The sequence below is a fragment of the Phyllostomus discolor genome, chromosome 1 (assembly GCF_004126475.2).
Source record: "Phyllostomus discolor isolate MPI-MPIP mPhyDis1 chromosome 1, mPhyDis1.pri.v3, whole genome shotgun sequence".
In the NCBI taxonomy this organism is placed as follows: domain Eukaryota; kingdom Metazoa; phylum Chordata; class Mammalia; order Chiroptera; family Phyllostomidae; genus Phyllostomus; species Phyllostomus discolor.
Genome location: NC_040903.2, coordinates 93,924,400 through 93,939,127, shown reverse-complemented (window position 1 = coordinate 93,939,127; position 14,728 = coordinate 93,924,400). Strand labels below are relative to the sequence as shown.

General features: G+C 40.5%; 1 protein-coding gene across 2 annotated transcripts in view; it reads right to left on the bottom strand.

Moving 5' to 3' along the window:
* UNC5C (unc-5 netrin receptor C) overlaps positions 1-14,728 on the bottom strand; it is a 354,206-nt gene that overhangs the window by 63,765 nt on the left and 275,713 nt on the right. For both annotated transcript variants that reach the window (XM_036026269.1, XM_028507742.2), the window contains exons 5-7: positions 6,156-6,336; positions 2,589-2,756; positions 2-166 (exon numbers count right to left, since the gene is read on the bottom strand). In XM_036026269.1, the coding sequence (XP_035882162.1) occupies positions 2-166; positions 2,589-2,756; positions 6,156-6,336 (514 nt within the window). The remainder of the gene's footprint in view (position 1; positions 167-2,588; positions 2,757-6,155; positions 6,337-14,728) is intronic.

Sequence of the window (14,728 nt, the reverse complement as noted above, 5' to 3'; positions counted from 1 at the left end):
CTCTGCATGCAGAGCCCGTCAGTGCAATTCTTGGACTGCAAGACCAGACCATCGCAGTCCTTGCCTCCGTTCTTGGGGGCTGGCGCTGTGCACTCCCGCCTGCGCCAGTGTGTGCACTCGGTCCCACAAGTAGACCACTTGCTCCAGGAGGTCCACCTGCCATCCACTGCCACAGAAGAAAACCAGTATCAGGTCACATGGACTAGGAGCCTCTCAAGTATAAAAACAAAACCAGCCAGAGAAAATGGGCCATTGAGGAGTACTGCATTTATGTCAACTGCTGGGAGTGGAGCATGCTCTGCACACACCCACTGGGCCCTGCAAACTCTCCTTATGAGCTGTGTGACTTTTTACTCACTGACCAAGCAAGGCAGCTTAGTGAGACACACAGAAGCCAAAGTTGTCACTGACAGTCATATAAAAGTAAGTCATAGTGGTGACCCTTTTTCTATCAAAAGAGAAACCTTTGGATTTGGTGTTGAAAACTAGGGGGCTTCCTTTTGGACCCCAAATTCCTTCATGTATAGTGTCATGTGGGCAGTGCAAGTAAACCTACATGGGGGTAAGGAGAAAGGTTGGTGGTGTGGGGAAGAAGAAATTTGCCTAGGTCCTGACTCGTCCATCCGTCCAGCTACCTATGCACTGCTTTACTGTTCATATCTGTTATCTATCTGTCTACCTGAATATCTATTTACTTATCTATCCATCATCTATGTGTGTCCTATACACTATTTTTATATTATTTTTCCATCCAGGCTAATTGATTTCCGGAGATCTTCAACATCTTCTTGAAAAGGCTATTTTCCATTTAGCATTTGATGATTCCATTCCATTATTTTATGATGTATATACATTTGTATTTTTATTTGAAAGTTATATTTAGTCATTTTTAATTTTCTGCTGTGATTCGGCCATTTAAAATGGACTCCTTTTCTTCCCACTTTTGGTGGCTGCCTTGGCAGTAATGTCAATGCTAATGAGCTGAAATATCTCTATTTAAAAACAATTTCAATTTTTAAGTTAAAAAAGTGTAAGGTGAATTTCATTAAGGTCATATTTTAAAATACATTCTTTAAAGGTTCTTTATTTTAATAGGATAAAAATATTGACAAACACTCAAAATTTTTTTCCTGAAACACTTAAACAATTATGATTATGAGAATTCAATGTAAATACTGTTAAATATAATTTGTTAAACATCTAATGTACATAGCATCCTATACCTGCTAGTCATAGAAATGATATTATTTTAATAGTTTACTATATGATTTCATATTCAAGTTATTGTATAAATATATAATGCATAATATGTATAGAGATATAAACAGGTGCACATGAGAAAAGATGAAAGCATTAGTACTTCAATCACACAGAGCTGCCTAGATAAGCAGCTTGCAGCTATCTGGAGAAAAGGCATGTGCTTTGACCTAGACCATCCCAAGTCACACGTGCATGTGCACACACACACACATCTATTTCAACTCAAAATGTTTAATACATTTTCAATTACGGGAGTTGCCATCTAGATACAATATAGAACAGTACCAGATAAAACACTGAAATTATAAACCTAGCTAAGTGTCAAAATTTGTTCCACAAATAAAAGCTCTAAAGGGCTCAGTGTAGCATACTGTTTTGATATTTGGAAATTAACACAAGGACATAAAATAGAGACAATGTTTTTCTTTTCAGTTCATTTCTTCAACCCATCTCTGAGAAAGTTTATATTAAAGGATAAACTAGACAAAAATTAGGCAAAATAAAGGGAAGTAAAAAGATTGTGTTTCTAAAGAATAAAATTGATAATACAATAGCTATCTCAATGGAGTGCACTAAATTTATGAATTCTTTCAAACAGAATTTTAGCCATATTTTCAATTTATTGATTAGGAAGTTTAGTGAGCTTTGGTTTTGGTGGATATTGACTTCAATTTACACAGGAATAAGAGCAGGCAACTATAATATAAAATAGCACAGAAAGATGCTCAGAGGCAGAGGGATGCGATGTTGGCAAGTAACGCACAGAACAGGTGACTGATACCGACAGATAGTACAGCTCTGACCGCACTGTATTTTCAGACTCTGTTAGCTCAAGTGTCACAAAGCTTAGACTTCCTTTTAATTCATTCCAAATGTTTTATTTGCACTTGCCCAGAAACTGACACCAAATATCCAATATTTCAGTCTAAGACATTTTCTGAATCTCAGTTCCTATTAATGTCCATGGCTTTCTGGAGATCAAGGGTTGCTATTTCTGAAACATGTGGCTTTCAATGCTGTTCAAAACTCTTGAATTACAGAACCTGCAATCTTGGCTCCAGCAGGTTTGTTTAGTAATAAAGAAGGATTATGTTTACAAATGTTTAATGCCCTGTTTTATATTATTTTTCATGTCTAGATAATAAAGTTAAGTACTCTTTTGGGGGGGGGAATATTTGATTTTCCAGCAATGTATGCATTAAATGATATGATAGATTTAAATAATGTTTATCAGACGTTCAGTCAAGGATAAGGCTTTGTGTATATCCCTTAAAACATATTTCTAGAAGGGGAGGAGACATTTGGAATGAGAATGCTGGTTTATTTACCTGGGCATAACGTGGTACAGGCGATCTTCTGCACGCTCTGCCCTTCGCAGAAGGCGCCGCCGTTGAGTGGCGCTGGGTTGGTGCAGGTCCGCGTGCGTTTCTGGTACCCTCGCCCACAGCGGCTGTTGCACACAGACCACTCCGTCCAGGTGGACCAGCCACCGTTTACTGGAAGGAGGAAAATAATAAAACGTAGATTAAGTGTGTGTGTGTGTGTGCACACAGACACACAGACCACACGCAGCACAGAAACAGCAAGTTATCTCCCCAGTGACTGGACAATTCAAAGCTAGAAGGGACCTCGGACATCATTTCATTCCCAGTTTTATTGCGGAGCTGAAGAATCTAAGCACAGAGATAAATAAAGTGAATTACCAACATTTACTCATCTACTTGAAAAAGTAAATAGAATTTATGTTTTTATTTCCTTGGCCAGTGTTCTTTTTAAAGCAAAATACATCCCCTTGTCTAGTCAAGCTCCAGAGATTACTTTTGACAGCTTATCTCAAATAATAAATGTTTACATTCTTATGCCAAGGCTGTAGGTGGGTCTGAAACATGGGAACGCAATAAAATCATTCTGTCTTTTCTTAATAATAGATGATTAATTATTTTTCTTTAGCACATGTCAACTTTAGAACCTTTTAAGGACTTTTAGTCAGTTTTATTAACTAACCATTGAACCTGGTTAAAAAACAAAGTCTTAGGTTGCTGGATTTTTTACTAATTGAGTAGCTATTTGATTGAATTGGCAATTAGTTGATGTATTTGAAATGGATACCTATTTGTGTATAAAGGCTAATTATGGTGTTTGATGGAGATGTCACTACAGATGAGATTATAAAACCTACACTCTAACCCTGCGTTCTTTATTTACCTCTGAGATCTCACCTTAGAAATTACTCTGACACATTTTAGTGCTTTAAAATGTGAGTCTATGACTTTTTTGTAATTAAGCAACTTCTAACAAAAATTATCTGCTGGTAGACGGGACATGACACAACTACTACATGCACATGCCTCCTGATAGTAAAGTGTTAGCCATTCAAGTAACACAATCTTCTCTGTGCCTATCACAGGCCTTGCATCTACTTTCCAGAAACCTGAGCATTAGGGAATAATCATGCATGCATTACTTTCAACTATATACAGACTTAGGCAACAGTATTTTTTATGACAGACTTATTTTTTATGTAAAGACAATTAAAAACAACTCTAATGTTCAACAATAGGAAAATGGTAAAGGAACCATGTACGTTCACATGATTGCCTCCTAGGCAGCCATTAAGAGTTGTAGAAGTCTATTTAGTAATAAGTATATATTTCAATATTATGTTTTAAGTCAAAAGGTATCTATCTCCCTTGTTTTAAAATCTTATCTGTGCATTGAAAATATCAGTAGTATACTGATATCTATCACTCTTTTTTAATGCTATCTTTGGATGACAAAATGATGAGATTAAGAGGTATTTTTTTCATTAGCCATTCTGTTCTTCCCAGATTTTCTGTAATGGACATATGTTTTCAATCTAAAAATGACACTAACAAAAATAAGTCTATATAACCGGCTCTAAAATAAAATCCTCGTTAGACGTATATATCTTTCTGTGGACTCCATGAGAGCCCAACCTGTGAGCCTTGGACAATTTATGTTGTGAGGCCCAAAAAAGGACCAATGGTTGATAAACAGAGTCTTAGTGTTTCAAAAAGCATCTTAACCCCCGCAGCTTGACAAAGGTCCAAATATTGTAGAATTATCCCCATAAATTTTCTTACTACTGCATTGGCAAGCTGATATTTAGGGTTATGTATACATGTGTTGCTCTGCTAGGATTTTCATGAGAAGTGAATAATCATAAACTTTTAGAGAAAAGAAAAGTTTTTGAAGATCCTAGACTAATTCCTTTATTTTATGGAGAAGGTGTCAAGGGCTCCAATCATCCTGCTTAAGTGATCGACAGAAAGTCAGAATTGGTCCACAAGACTCCAGACTCCTAGTCCAATGCTTTTTTGAACTCAAAATCTTGTTATTTACATTTATCCTTCCTAAAGACAGTGTTTGGCTTGTAATTATTGATTACTTGTGATTATTGATTGTATTTATTGGATATTGAAAGTATGCTCTCCATAGGAGAAGAAATTTGTATATGTATGACATATACAAATATGACATCCATGTGACATACCCAGATAGAGTCTGCCTTCATTAGTTATTTATTACTGGTATGTGCTGTGATGTGCCCCATTTCTCTTTTGCATTTCCAATGCTGTTAGGTTATTTAGTTTAGAAAAAGGCAAAAAGTAAAAAACATTTCATTGTGACTTAAGAAAGCAATTCCTTACAATTCAACATAGTGATTAGCATGACTGGAAAATTAAACCTCAGAGTATTCACAGAATTAAAGAAAATAGTATGCATCTGTCCTGTGATGAAAATGGTAGTTTACAGCATCACTGTGACTCAGCCCTTGGAACATCACAGTGGTTTCCATTCTCAGAGCTCCTTACAGTGTGAGGGCACATCCGTCCAAATGGTATTGTCAGCTATAAGTACTCTGAGCCAGATATTTGCTGGTGGCTGTCACTCCTTCAGGGTCATCCAGATACTAAGGGCCCTGGAATGTCACTGAACACTGAAGCAGCCTTGAAAATCTTTCTTATGTTCTAAGTGGCAGTCATGTCATTCAGGAGGTGGCATAACCTCAAAATCCTTCACAGCATTGTTCAGTTTCCTCTGAGACAATGACTCATTAAAAACATGAAAACCTACTGTGTGTAAAAACTGTGAGAAATGCATACATTTACAGAGTTGACTATTAGTGCATAAACAAGCTTAAAGATTACATAGTTGGAGAGAGGGAACTATTCATGAAATGACTAGAAAACCACTGAATTCTAAACCAGACAAGGAGATAAAGCACCAATCATATGCCACAGCAAAACTGGGTGGGGAATGGTTTACTATTTTGGCAGAAATGATAGGCTTAGAAATGAGATAGATGAGGAAGGTCCAGAGAGTAGTGGGGAAGATTCTAGAAGATGTCATGATGTTGAACCTTCCACACGGTTAGAATGAGAGCTACATGGTGAAGGCAGCATTTTCTGTACTCTGAATGCCCAGATTAAGTGTGTGAAGCAAGTTCCAGGAGGTGAAAGCTGCTGTGATGTGTGTGGGGAACAAACATGTCAGGTCCAGTTCATCCGAGGCTTTGCAATCACTGGACTGAACTAAGGTTCACAGAAGTAGCGGCAAGCTACTTTAAGTATCTTTGCTCTGAATTCACTCTAGATCTTGATGGTCCAGAGTAGGGACAGGGTAGGGTTTAGGAACACAGTTGCACTTAAGTAGATTTCTTCACTTTCTTATAAACTGCCTGACAAAGAGCTAGGCATTTCCAAGTCTAGTCTATGCGTATCTGGGAGGGAATTTAAACCTCACTGTGACGTGAGAATCTGGAAGAGGGCAGCAACGGGAATTGCAAAGAAACCTCGTACTTGACGTTTTAAAATTAAAATGAGATCTGCACTTTGACATGAACCAGATCGAGACCCTGGAAGCTCACTCACCATAGACGATGACAGTTGCCGTTGTGCTTTTCCTCTTGGCAACAATGTTTTTGGCGACACAAGTATAATTTGCGGTATCTGAGAGGCGGGCCTGCTTGATGATGAGGTTGTGATCAATAGTAATGTAAAAATTCCGATCTTCTACAGGATCGATTATGTCTTCATTTTTCAACCATTCCACCTGAAGATACAAAGATAAATAGGTAATTCCCCAGTATATATGCCCTGACATCCGCCTGTTCTAATTGTGTTTTGCAATATATATAACACTGCTCTGTGCTATGAACTTCTGCAAACTGGGGGAAGTAACTTTCCGAGGTCATGTGAAGTATCTATCACTCACCTGCCAAACATGTTGATTCTGTCTGTGCTATGGTATTCTCAAATGTCAATGAACCCACTGAGTAATCCAATGTTCAAATTGTTTTCTCTCTGCCCTGCAGGCAGGAACTGGGAATGTGCCGCTGCCAGGTTTAGAATCCAATCAAAAATAATAGGCTAAGCATTTCCGACTGAACTCAAACCTTTTGCTGTTTCAATTGTTTACTTTTGGCAACCTACCTGTAGCTTTTCAGAAAAGAGTATAAGAACTGTTTTAAAAACTCGAGAGGCATCTTACACACTTGACAAATAAAACAACATTTTGATGATTTATGTGTAGACTTGCTGAAACATATGGATTAAATTTCCCTGAAAATGCACTTATTCTAAAATGTTGTAAACACATATTTGGAGATGTATCTAAGCCAAAATAGTTGAGGAAAAAAGGTTTTATACCAACTCTCAGTATAATCCAAACAGCATGTAGGCATACCCAAATCTTTCCTTTTGTATATCAAACCATTGTCTCACGGTTTGCTTCTGGGGAACCTGACCTCAGAAATGAGTGTTCAAAATTATTAAGCTACATTTTTTCTATGCAATTACTATCAATTTAGCAACAGCAATATTATCCCTACGGAATGAAAGGAGGGAGATACATCTGTACAAGCTGCCCTATAAAAAATAAACTATTTCTTGTCCTGTAAATTGCTTCTTATTTTTCCCTCTTATGCACAGGTTTTTCCCATAAACAAAACAACATTGATATTTACCACATTTAAACCTTCCTTTTGTGTTAGTGTGGATGTGAAACAGGTAACCTTTAGCAGTAGGGAGTCAATAGTGTTGCCATTTTCAAAATCTTAAGGAGCTTTTTTAGCACCACAAGAGGTCTGCAAATTAATCTCTAAATCTGTCAGTGGGCTTGGTGCTACACAGCTCTAAATGAAACCTAATGTAGCGACTCTAAAATAATGCTCTTTTAATCTGTAGAAGCGAGGCCACAAGTTAAAGGGAAAAACAAAACCAACCATAATCCTGAAAAAAATAATGTATGAAAAAGTAGGTAAGAGCAACTCTTTGCAATCATGTAAATTTTGAAACAGGACACCATGCTTGGCATTTACACTAATGGAAGTGAGAATGAGAATGGAATCCATGTAAAGCAGCGGAGTTTTAAAACATGCATTTTGTTTTCGAATATGGACTGCACAGTTAGTTAGGGCCAGGCTTGTATATATTTGATCAGCTGCTCCTACTCGCTTGACCTGGATTTTCACAAAGTATGGCCCTATGTGTGTGGCAGTATGATCCTGCTGGCAGTGCAAGGGGGAAGGTAGCAAACTCATATTGTCAGAAATCGACAGTAATTAGAAAGGTGACATTAATCATTTTAATCTAATCGTTACCTAGGTTATCTATGCCATTCTGAAAAAGCTTTCCACTTGAGAAGGCACTGCTGGTTCCCCTGAGCTGGCCTTGGATCCCTTCTACTTGAGTGTGTGTCTGTGTTCTCTGTGCTTTTCTTTCAGGAGGAACCTTATACCCAACACTGTTTTCTGAAGGGCTGGCCTCAGGCTCCTGGACTCTGCCTGGAAGTGCCTAGGGGTTCCTAGTTTACCCAGCAATTTCCGCTCCACATTGTCTCACAGGGTGTGGAGAAAAGCTTTAGAAAACTGGCCAATCCCAGTTGAAATCTGAGTTGTTACTTTCCGGATTACCCCTGCGGGGATTAGGCTGAAAATACCTCCTGGAGACTTCCCCTGAATTCGAATTCTTCCGGGACTTCCCTTCTCTCTCTTGCTTGCTCTGTCCAATCAAGACTCTCCTGGGAGTGCATTCTTAAACACTGCTTGCATTCAAACCTTGGCCTCATGGTTTGTTTCTGGGGAGCCTGCCCTAAATCGAGACTGCTCAAAACTATGGTTTCTTCTATGCATGTAATAGCAGTTAACAACAGTATTGTCCTCCTGATCAGAAATGGCATCAAAAGTCCCAAGAGTTGCTGAAAACCACTTGTTTATTTGAGGAGGTTATTACAAGGAGGAAAGAGAGCAATTGGAACAGGTGACAAAAGATCTAAAAAGACTTAACATGATTATTGAGTATATGGTCTTTACTTTTTTTACATGGTTGCATTTCCCTTGGGTGTTTCTCATCAGCCTTGGAGCAGTGATTATGGTCTGAGCTCCGAGGATCCCCGGGGAGTCCCAGAAGTTCTGGGGAGGCCCCAGGGCTCTGTAGGGGCTCTCCTTCCTCCCCCAACTCTAACTTGAGCCAGAGAAGCTCATCTTTGATCTGTTTTCTGTATTGGGCTCATTTGTATGCCTTTGAAGTTTGAAGAAAGTATCTAGAACATACCTGTAGAAATGAAGAGAGGAGCCCAGGACTTCTCCAGCCTCTAGCAAGACCCTTCCTCTCTGTTCTCCTTGCTGGATACTCCCAGGCATGCCCCATCACCCTGCTTTGAGACCATCTCCTCCCTCCATGAGACCGGTCATCGTCGCTCCTCAATCTGGAGTCTCCATCCTGCTCTCCGCTTCTCCATCACCACCCTCCAAAATTCTCAAAACTTTTCCATCTGGCCTTGGAACACAGTAGTGAAATCCCCCCCAAATTCCAGTTTTTTAAAGACTGTTTTCTTCACTCTTTTCTAACTAAAAATCTAGCTCCTCATGATGTTAGTGTTTATAGTATTCTGGATTCCTCTCAGCTGGGGGATGTTCCCCAAATCCCACATACTGCTGTGCCTGGGGTCCCAGGCAGTCTCCTCCTGGTTCTGCATTGTTTATTCCAGATCTTTCTGTGCAAACACCTTTGCTTCAAATCTCATGCCATCAGATTATGTCACCTATATATTTTTAAATCACCTACAGACCTCTGGATTCATAGCCATTTTATCCAGCACAACTTCTGTCATAATTTCTGATGATTTTAACAACAAAAGATGCCATTTTCAACATCTTGGCCCTCAGTTCCATATCCCTCCCTCCTGCAATGATCTTGACTTTAAGTCACTTACACTCCAGGCACATGTTCTAGGACAGAGGTTTTCAATCCTGGCTTCACTGCAGAAGGACTGGGGGAACATTTATAATATATCAATTCTAAATCCAACCCAGAGAAACTCTGAGTCACTCACTGGTCAAGACTGGTTGAACATCAGTATTTTTTAAACTCCCCTTGGGGCTGTAGTTTACTGCTAGGATTGAGAAATAACAAACTAGATCATTGCCTTTCAAAAAACATCCTTGAACCAACAGCATCGACGTTACCTGAAATTTGATAGAAATGCAGAATCTCGGGCTCTGCCCCACACTAGACTTACTGACTCAACAAGTGTATCATAATAACATCAGGGGATTTACACACACATTAAAGTTTGAGCAGTACTGGCCTAACTCATCTTTACCACTAATTGCAACCCCTCTTAAAACTCAGTTTTAATCATTCTCTCTTTTCACCATTTTTTTTGTCTTTCCTGCTTATTCTCTCTCTAGGATCCCTATGTTAACAAACCTGTATGTACCAGGACCTTTGTCTCTCACCCCCTCATGGTTCCTTCCTTTTTACTGAGCACAAATTCCAGCGTCTGGAATCCCTTACATTATACCCTCGACTCTCTCATCCCGTCCTCACTTCAAGGTGCTCACCTGCTCACCATTCCTCAGCCCCGCCTTTTTGTCTTTAGAGTGAAAAATGGCTGTGGGCTCATCTTATATTTATGATTGCAGAACTCAAGTGGGCCCCTACTTCTGCCCCCCAAAATCATACTATATGTCCATTGTCTGTTCCCTGTCCCACACTCCTAGAAAGCTATTTCACACTTTCTCATCTCACCTTAAACACTACCACCCCCTCCATCCTCACTTTCAGCTGGTGATCAAGTTTCCACTGCTGAGAACACTAACACTCTTATCTTGCAAGCTCCCACCACCTGCCCACCGACCTCCATTCCCTACCCTCTCTTTTGATGCTGGCTCAGCTCACGGTGCTCCTATCTGTCACCTTTATTTGTACTCTGCATCCCATCGCCTTCCTCTTACTCAATTCTCTCTCTCTTAAATCATCCGTTTCCCCTTTCCACTGAATCATTTCCATTAACATGCAGACACGCAGTTATTTTCCCAACTTAAAACAGAACCTCTCCTACTCATTTCTGCCTTTATTACCCCCACGTTTCTCTGCTCACCTCACAAAATGCCTTAGAATAGTTGTTTATATTCACTCTCTCCAATTCCTTTCCTCTTGATGACTACAGAATCTACTCTAATCCGCCTCCACCTCCACCATTTCACTAGAGCTGCTCCTTTCAAAGTCAGCAATCACTTTCACCGGTAGATGTGCTGATGAGTGGCGGTGCTCTGCCTCCTTTTCACAGCAGCAGTTTCTGACCCACTTGGTCCCTCCTTCCTGCTGTCTCGCTTTCTCTGGACATGGCACTGTTTTGGTTGTCGTCCTACCTGACCCCATCCCCCATGGTTTCTGAGGGCTGAGGTCTGTTCCCTGTGTGGGGTCTATCCTTGGACCTTTTCTTTTTTCTATCCATATTTACTTCCTTGATGGACTCATCCAGGCTCAAGCAAATGACTCCTAAATTTATCTCCAGTCCAGACTCCGCCCCTGAACTCTAGACTCATATATTCAACTGCCTTCTTGCAACTCCACTTGGTTGTCTAATAACAACCTTTTGAACTGCCTTTCCAAACCTGCTCCTCCCACAGCCTTACTGATGTCAGTTAGTGCCAGCTCCACCCTTGCAGTTACTTGGACAAAACCTCAGACTTGGCCATGAGTCCTCTCTTCTTCTCCCTTTGCATCTTTAAGGCCAGAGTGGCGCGTTGGAAACTGACAACTCCTCATGCCCTCACTGCCACTCTATTTCTGGTTCAAGTCACCACCATTTCTCTCCTGGATGATTACAACAACTTCCTGTTTTACCTTCTGCTTTTCCCCTTGGCCCTCAGTAGTCTATTCTCAACAGAGTAGCTAGAGTGATTCTTAAGCCTAAGTCACATCATGCTACATACACCTCATCGCCAACCCTCCAGTGGCTCCCTGTCTTGCTCAGTGTCAAAGCTAAAGTCCTTAGCTTTAGGACCCAAACACCCTGCATTACCAGATCCCCTGCCTTCTCTGAGATCACCTCTTTGTAGTCATGCACCTTAATGACTAGGATGCATTCTGAGAGATGTATGTTGGGCAATTTCTTTGTTGTGTGTATATGATGGAGTGCACTTACACAAATCTAGATGACATGGCCTACTATACATCTAGGCTATATGGTATAGCCAATTACTCCTAGGTTACAAGACAGTATGTCAAGTTACTGTACAAACAACATGATATTAAATCAAGCACAAGAAAAAATGATTCAATCAATAGATGCAGTAAACACGAGATGTATGAAGACACTGCTGGCATGACATGGTGTACTGTTTTATGGCAAATACTTTTTGTAAGTAGAAAGAGTATGCTGTAAAATAATGATAAAACTATAGCGCAGTAAATATATAACCAGTAACATAGTTGTTTATAATCATTATCAAGCACTATGTGCTGTACATCATTGTGTTTGTTATGCTTTTATATGACAGGCCACATCGTAGGTAATTCCCGTAGTGCAATGCATTACCTACCAAGCCTGTAGGTAATGCATTGTACCACAACACTGTGATGGCCATGGGGTCATGAGATGATAGGAATTTTCTGACTCCATTATAACCTTCTGCCACCACTGTCATAAATGGGGTGCATGGTTGACCTGAATGCTGCTGTGTGGCACATGCCTGTACTCTTTCCCTGTCTCTCTGCTCTTTAGCATGCTGGCTTCTTTGGCGATCCTTGTGCACATCGGGCGGGGGTTGAGGGGTGGTGCTTCTGCCTTGGTGGGTTTGAGCCTGCTGGTGCGCTTGCCTGGAATAATCATTCTCCAATTATCTGCATAGTTTGCTTCCTTCTTTTCTTCAGGTCTTTACTCAGATGTCAATTTTTCAGTGAGTCACATCCTGACCAACCTTTAAAACTGCAACCTTCCCCTACGTCTGTGTCCCCAGTTTCTCCCCATCTTTTCCTTTATTTTCTCCATAGCACTTAGCATCTTGTATAGTCTATATTTTACTTAAGTTTTTTTTGTTATTAATTGTCTCCTCCACCAGAATGTAAGCTCCATGGGCTTTGGTCTGTTTTTGATCACTGTTCTATTCCTGGAGCCTGGAACTGGAATGTGGGAGGTGCTTCATTAGTATTGCTGAGCCTATGAACAACGAGATGCAGTGGGATCAAGTCTGTTTACACACACACACACTTTTAGATCTCTATAAAGTTGGTGCTTTAACCACCACAATTAATATTAAATATATTTAGTAAGAGCCATCTTAAACACCCCTTCTCACCAAGTTCTGTTTCAGATTAAGAACACAAATCTCCACTGCCTAAAGAAAAAATCCTACAGAGCTGGCCTGGACACCAAGTGGGCTCATGGGAGAAATCATGAGACAGAGGAGGGCCCCTAGAATGTTGCTGGGAAACGCTCAAGGTTTCTCTGCCATTTATGAGGCGGAAGTGTCCCGTGGCCAGCTTTGAAAGCTTTCAAAGACATCTTTGAAAGTGGCCCACCTCTCCAGCCCACGTTATACCTGTATGTTTGCTAGAAAAATTTTTTAAAAAAGTGTTTGAGTGATTACTGTAGATTTTCATCTAGTAAACACAGAGTCTAGGACAGGTGTCAAACTCATTTTCACCTGGGCCACATCAGCCTCGAGGTTGCCTTCAAAGGGCCGAATGTAATTTTAGGACTGTGTGAATGTAACTACTCCAGGACAGTTAAGTGAGAGCTCGGTGCTGCCGCCGGGTAGAAACAAGGTGCCAGGCTGGATAAAACAAGGTGGAGGGCTGGATTCAGCCACCCTACGGCCTTTCGCCGCCACCTGTGGTCTAGGAGATCACACCAAACCTGAGCCTACAACACAGCTTCCCGAGAATTTTAATTTTTCAGCAAAGAGTTAGGCATCTTGTGATTTCAGCTACATTCTACAAACACGGACTACCTACAGTGTGCTGGGCATTGTGTCAAGCACTGGGGGACAAAGAGACAAATGAGGTGAGTATTGCTTGTGGGGCTCTGGCTAGAAGACAAACCCATCAACAAATAAGGACAGTGTGATAGAGAAGCCACAAACATATGTGCAGGATGAAGGTAACTCGAGGTTTAAGTAATGTGGGGAGATGACACTCCAGGAGGAAATGTCTGAACTACTGTCTGAAGGGTGAAATTTAGCTTACTGGGAAGGCAAGGGAGAAAAGTGGAGGATGAGGACATTTGAGGAAGAGGAAATGGCGCAAGCTTGAGGCCCCTTGGGGAGTCTGGGCCCCGCACAGCTGGGTATTAACTGCACAGTCAGGGGGAGCGGAGCAAGGATAAAGCTGCTTTAAGGAAATCATCCAGGGCACCACTGCCATTCTAACATCTGGCCTTTGCCTATAGTTGCTGCAATCCAGTGAAGGGTTTGGAGCAGAGAAGCATAATGACACTGGCTCAAAAATTACTGTTTTGGGGGGGTGTGGACTAAAAAGGAGGCACAAGGGAAGCTGGGGACCAGGCAGAGGTTTTTGTCATAATAAGTCCATAGTAAATCCTAATAAGACCATGAAGAGAATTAAGGAAGTAGCAAGGGGGCTGGGGAGAAAATAATGGATTCAGAAAGTGATTTGAAGGGACAAGAGATAGGGCAGATGGGTTGACTGTATGTGGAAAGGAGAGTGCTCTTAAGAGGCCCACCTCCAGGCTATGGTTTGGGCACCTGTGTGGGGATCAGAGATAAAGGAGGTGAAAAATATTTGAGGGTGGGGAGGATAATGATGAGTTCAGATTTGGCTGGTCTTACAAGGAATTCAAGTAGCGCAGCAGGATTTCAACAACAGCTAAATTACTCGAAATTCCCATTGTTTTTATAGAGTGATATTTTTCTCTTATGAAGTACTAAAACAATACAACAATAAAACCTCAATGATGTGGCTTCTCTTAGATCATCTCTTTCTTAGCACTAAGTGACTTAGTGCTTAGTAACTAAACATGGATGTTGATAAAAATAATTTATTCTAATTTTGTATCAGACAAAAATGATAAAGTGTTAATTGAAAGGGAGAACAATGTGTGAGGCTGTGTTTATCACATAAGGGATTGTCTGAATCAGTAAAAGGAATCCATATAAAAGCCTTATAAATATAACCTTTTATTAGAAAATACATCT